A 6,025-nucleotide genomic window follows, 5' to 3' on the forward strand; every position below is an offset into this window, starting at 1 on the left:
GCAGTCAAATGACTGAAACAAATAAAAGAACACACACACACACACACACAGATTAATGGTTAGATATACATCGATGTAGATTGATAAACATTAATACACACGCACACGTGTGTGTAAAATACATGCATATATACACGCTCATATATATACATATAGATGTCTATGTGTGTCACAATATATGGATTCGAGTAATCCGGTAGTACTCCTAAAAAGGGCTCCTTTATGAATCATTCTACAAAAAACAGTACATATGTACGTACATATCAATCAATACAAACTTGCATTGCATTTTTCAAGATAAGTGTATACATATTTCTGAATGAAAAGAAACCCTCCTATAAAAAGGACGAACATACTTACTAAACCCTTGATCTCTTTCATAAAATGTACCTGTTACAATTGTTTGTTTACATGTATAATTAACTCCACAAACACACATTATACTCCTGTCTATGTGTATGTATATATGAGTGTATATATATGTGTGTGAAAGGTGTCTATTTATCTGTTGTGCTTGCCCCTTGTTTGTTCGGTTTGTCTGCCCGTCTTTTGTCATCACCTTTGATGTTGTTAAACAGCTTCTTTCATCTATTATATTGCACTCCATTCTTAATGTCAAGCTTTTTAAGTTAACTTGGAAATCGTCGTTATTCTCCTCGTTCCGCCACTAAACCCTACTGATTCGCTCTCTTTCTTTCTCTCTCTCTCACACACACACACGCGCGGTTTTCCCCCAAATTTATCTATCTATCTATCTATCTTTATCTATCTATCTTTATCTATCTATCTTTATCTATCTATCTATCTTTATCTATCTATCTATCTTTATCTATCTATCTTTATCTATCTATCTTTATCTATCTATCTATCTATTTATCTATCTATCTAATCTATCTATCTATCAAAGAAGGGAGTGAGAGTGAGTGCATATATGTTTCTCTCTCTTTGCCCCCACACACCTACAGTTTTTCCCGTCTCTATGTATCTGTTTGCCTGTCTGTCTGTCATTCTGTGAAAGACAGAGAGTAAGTGCTCTCTCTCTCTCTCTCTCTGTCCTCCTCTCTCTGTCTGCTCTGTGTCTGACCATATCCGTGTCTAATTGTTTCTTTGTCTTTCTGACTCAATTGTTTTGTGTTGTCTGTCTCCTTTATTACACACGCAGGCACACGTATACACCATTGCTTTCTTTTTACAACTTCCCCCCCTCTTTTTCTTTCACTCTACTCATTCATTTATTTCTCTATTTGTCTCTTTCGCTTTCTCTCTCTCTCTCAGCCACCGACATGCCATCATCTTCACCCGTCGTCGTATCGCTCCATCGCCGAAGACGAACTTTCCTCATCGGTTCCTCCTTGTCATCATCACCAAAACCATGGTCACGCTGGCCTCGACGGCGCCACTGCCTCAGTTATGTTATGGCCACGCTACTCTTGCTCTCTGCTGCCGACGTGGGGCGATGTCGTGCTGACGACCAAGCGCCCCTAAACCGCAAAGGGAAATTTACCAACGATGTCAACAGTAACAACATCAATCGCAACACCAATAACAACAACAATAACAACCACAACAACGCAAACCATCGTTCGAAGAATGAGCACAAATTGCAAGCGCTTTTGAAACTGAACTACAAGGATTCGGACAGCGGACAAGACCGTACGGAAACCATCCGCGCTATGTTCTTGGCAGGTAGCGCCGTTAAGACTGTGTCAGGTTTAGTTATACATGTTCGATCAGGCAATAATTCCTTTGGATGTACCACTATTGATAACCCGCCGCCCCCGAGCGTAAAGCAGTGGATTGCTATACTTATGAAAGGTGGCTGTGATTTCATCGACAAAATCCGGGTGGCGGCTGCTTTCAATGCCTCGGCTGCGGTCATCTATGACGAGAAAAACGGGCTACAACCTGTCTTTGCTAACAGGCGACAAGATGCTGACGGTAAGTTGTGATGTATTTTATTTATTTCTATTTCCAGGTGGAAGTATCTCGGTCTGAGCCAAATTCTGACCGAAACTTATCTAAGTACTATACGGTATATATATTGCATGTTGTGTTTATGTCTGTAGGAGCAGTGAGTGGATTGGTAGACTATGACGTCAGGCTTTGGTATATTTACGTTGCTTTACACCTTTGAGTTCAAATTCCACCCCGTTTGACATTGCGTTCCCTCAGTCAGAGATGGCACAGTTCACTAATTTTTTTTTTTTTTTGCAATAGGCACAAGGGGCCTGAAATTTTTAAGTGGGGTGGGATGCTAGTCGATGACATCGATCCTGAAAAGATGAAAGGCAAAGTTGACCTCGCCGGTATTTGAACTCAGAACGTAAAGAGCATTATTATTGGTGCGTCCCTATTATTATTGTTGTTGGATTGGCGGAATCATTTGAGCGTCTGAACGGAACACCTTGTGGTATTTAGCTCCAGCTCTTTATATGTTCTGAGGTTAACTTTACCTTTCATGCCCACAGAGTCGATAAAATAAAATGACCATCAAGCATAGGGGTTGATCTGATCGACTGACTTCCTCCCCTCAAAATTACTGGCCTTGTAGTATTAGTAGCTTTGGTTCTTTACGTTCTGAGTTCAAATTCAGCTGAGATCAACTTTGCTTTTCAACTCTCAATGGTTGATAAAATACCATCTAAGTATTGAAGCCGATAAAATCGTCTAACCACCTCTCAAAATTGCAGGCCTTGAATCCAAATTCGAAATAGTTTCTGCTTAGCCGTGGTCAAGCCTGACTGGGCTCATCTATCAACAAGCATTTCAAGACGTGATCATCTCGTTCTCCACTTATGATAAGCCTTCTTGGATTAGAACATCCATCTAATTTTTTATTTAAACAGCAACATTATCATTTGAGGGAAATTTCTTTTCTATTTCGTGTTTTTTGAACCAATACTGTTCCATATTTAAACGTAAACTGTACGGTGAGACTAGACTAACATGGTTTCAATAGCTGCTTGAAGTCTTTTAGTTTCACTATCGTCCATCCAGAGAAATACAGGAAGTAATTCTCATAGCTTTTCATTCCTCCTCTGTTCCTTGGAAATGTATTAATTTCTCAGTGAGTTCCAAAGACAAGAATGTTGTCTTCATATCCAGTTGCAACAATTACTCTGTATCTATACATATTGGCAGAATGAATTCTATTGAAAGATGAATTTCAAGTTTTATATTTGTACCGTTTTTGAAACATTGTTCTAGCCAGAATAATTTTAGGTGTGTGATTGTATATATAAGTGCGTGTATGTATAAGTAGGTATGCATATATGTATGTGTATATATGTGTACTTTTAATGTACGTTTTTATATATATGTGTCTGCATTTGTGAATGTGTATATATGTGTTTATGTATTTGTGTATAAATATGTATCTATGCATATATATGTGTTTGTGTATGTGTGTAGGTACAAGCATGGTTATGTGGTTAAAAAGCTCACATCTTAACCACTTAGGTTTTGAGTTCAGGCACTACTTTGGGCAAGTGGTTTTTTTTACAATAGCCCTGACGGAGGGGGGAGTAGACGACAAAAGCTTTATATCCGGACTTGGTAGATGGAAAGTGAAAGAAGCCCATTGTATAAGTCTGTGTGTGGATGTTTGTGTTTCCTCGTCTTAATAATGCACAGTAGTTGTAAATGAGTGTCACCAACATACAAGCAGGGTACTTTCTTTCCAGTCTTCCTTGAAAACATGTCTGGTCAAGGGGAAGTGTTAGGTTGCTTGGATGACTCGAAGGGTATCAGGGTATTGAAACTCTATTTCAATGAATTCCCTATTTCTTGTGAAAGAATAGAAAAGTGGATGTGAAAATGAATGCTATGTATGTATGAGTGTGTGTATACATATATATATATATATATGTGTGGGTTTTGTGTAGTATGAGGGGTTACTGAAAAATTCCTGGCTTTGGGTAAAAGAAAATACAGGAAGATCAATTAATTATGATTTTTATACAACATATTGCCCTCTCTAATTCACACATTTATTGCAGCAATCCTTCATTTTTTTCTATGCCCTGTAAAAGAACTTGGAAAGTTGAGCCTCCAACCAGGCCTTTCACAGTACCCTTAAAGACAGGAACTTTTCAGCACTCCCTCGTATATATGTGTGTGTGTGTGTAATATAACTGCGCATCGACTGTTGATGATTTTCCCTTATCTTTCCTTCTTCCTCTTTGGATTTTCCTGTTTCCGACAAAGAGCTATGCTCAAAATGTTAACAAGTCTTTCCTTTCACGAAGCATCAAATTATTATATTTCTTGCGCACATCCTCACATTCATTTGTTTTCTTTTTTCTCTGTTTTCAATTGTTTGTTTATTTGAATTAATTATGTGTATATATATATTATCATCATCATCATCATCATCGTTTAACATCTGTCTTCCATGCTGGCATGGGTTGGATGGTTTGACTGAGGTCTGGAAAGCCAGCAGGCTGCACCAGGCTCCAATCTGATCTGGCAACGTTTCTACAGCTGGATGCCCTTCCTAATACCAACCACTCCAAGAGTGTAGTGGATGTTTTTACGTGTCACCAGCACATGAGCCAGTCAGGCGATCTTGGCTTCGATCACATTCAGATAGTGCTTTTTACGTGCCACCAGCATGGGGGCCAGTCAGGGGGCACGGGCATCGGCCACGTTTGGATGGTGCTTTTTACATGCCACCAGCATGGGAACGAGTCAAGCGGACATAACATTGACCAAGTTCAGATGGTGCTTTTTAGAAGCATTAACATGTCAGGCAAAATGCTTAACGGTATTTCGTCCATCTTTGTGTTCTGAGTTCAAATACTGCTACAGTCAACTTTATATTTCATCTGTTACAAGATGGGTCAGGTAGGTTGCCAATGCTCGTCGCTGACCAGCGGCAGCGGGTGGCTTTTCGAGCATTCCTGCGACCGCCGCGCGCCGACCCTCTCGTGAGGGATGCGATGGCAGTGCACAGGTGGCTGCGGCGCAACTCGCTGCGTCGTGCTTGCTGAGGAGGAATGTAGATGGAGTTATAATCCAAGTTGTATCTTCATGAAGCACATTTTCATATTCTAGCTTACTTTACCTATCAGAGCACATTAGCTAAATATTGTGGTAAAACAAAATATTTCAAACAATGGAGTATGTTTTATGTTGTGGAGACAATTTGGAGCTTAATATTTTAAACACTTGCTCCTCATCAGAAAGAATGTGAAAAAGCAATGGTCTTATTTAATGATGGGAGTAGCTCTGTGTGTGAGTATACAATTGTGAGTATGCAGTATTTAATTATAGTGGATATAGCTGTGTTTGTGCATGGGTGTTAATCAAATATAGTATGTAGGTAAAGCTCCGTGCGTGTGTGTGTGAGAGAGTGCAATGTGTGAGTATTCAGTCAAGTTAATTCTTGCGTATTTTGTGAATGCATGATATTTATTTTTGTCTGGGAACAAATATATTAGTTCATACACACAGTGAATAATATATATGTGTTTTATATATGTATATTTATATATGCATATATATATATATATATATATATATTGATACATAAACATCCCCATAATTTATTTGTAAGCATGTTCGACTACATAGATACATCTATCTAAAACGTAATACACAGTGACTTTCAGATCAAATAGAAAGTAATTTTGTATGTCTGTGTATATAGATGTGTGTGTGTGCTTGGGTATGCGCATACTTAAAGAGTTAATGGTTGGACATGTAATGTGCTTATATAAATATGTAATTGTGTGACTGTGCAAATGTTTGTGTGTTTAATATTTAATGAATCTGCTGTATATGCATTTGTAATATGTTAATGGACAATAGTTAAGTATGTTATAGCTTAAGAGAGTATGTTATCGTTTGTTTAGTAACGATTTGTGTATTCACATATATTTGTGTTTGTGTGTGTATATATATATCTATGTATATATTAACGTTTATGTATACATATGTATATTATATGTATGTATATATATGTGCATATTTATGTATACACAATTATATATATATATATATATATATATATATATATATATAT

The 6,025-nt window shown here is 37.8% G+C and overlaps 1 protein-coding gene across 2 annotated transcripts in view; it reads left to right on the top strand.

The window, feature by feature from the left end:
• The window catches only part of LOC106881230 (RING finger protein 150), a 101,158-nt gene that overhangs the window by 5,442 nt on the left and 89,691 nt on the right, over positions 1–6,025 (top strand). For both annotated transcript variants that reach the window (XM_052972323.1, XM_052972324.1), the window contains exon 2: positions 1,276–1,938. In XM_052972323.1, the coding sequence (XP_052828283.1) occupies positions 1,276–1,938 (663 nt within the window). The remainder of the gene's footprint in view (positions 1–1,275; positions 1,939–6,025) is intronic.

The sequence above is a fragment of the Octopus bimaculoides genome, chromosome 13 (assembly GCF_001194135.2).
Source record: "Octopus bimaculoides isolate UCB-OBI-ISO-001 chromosome 13, ASM119413v2, whole genome shotgun sequence".
Taxonomy (NCBI): Eukaryota; Metazoa; Mollusca; class Cephalopoda; order Octopoda; family Octopodidae; genus Octopus; species Octopus bimaculoides.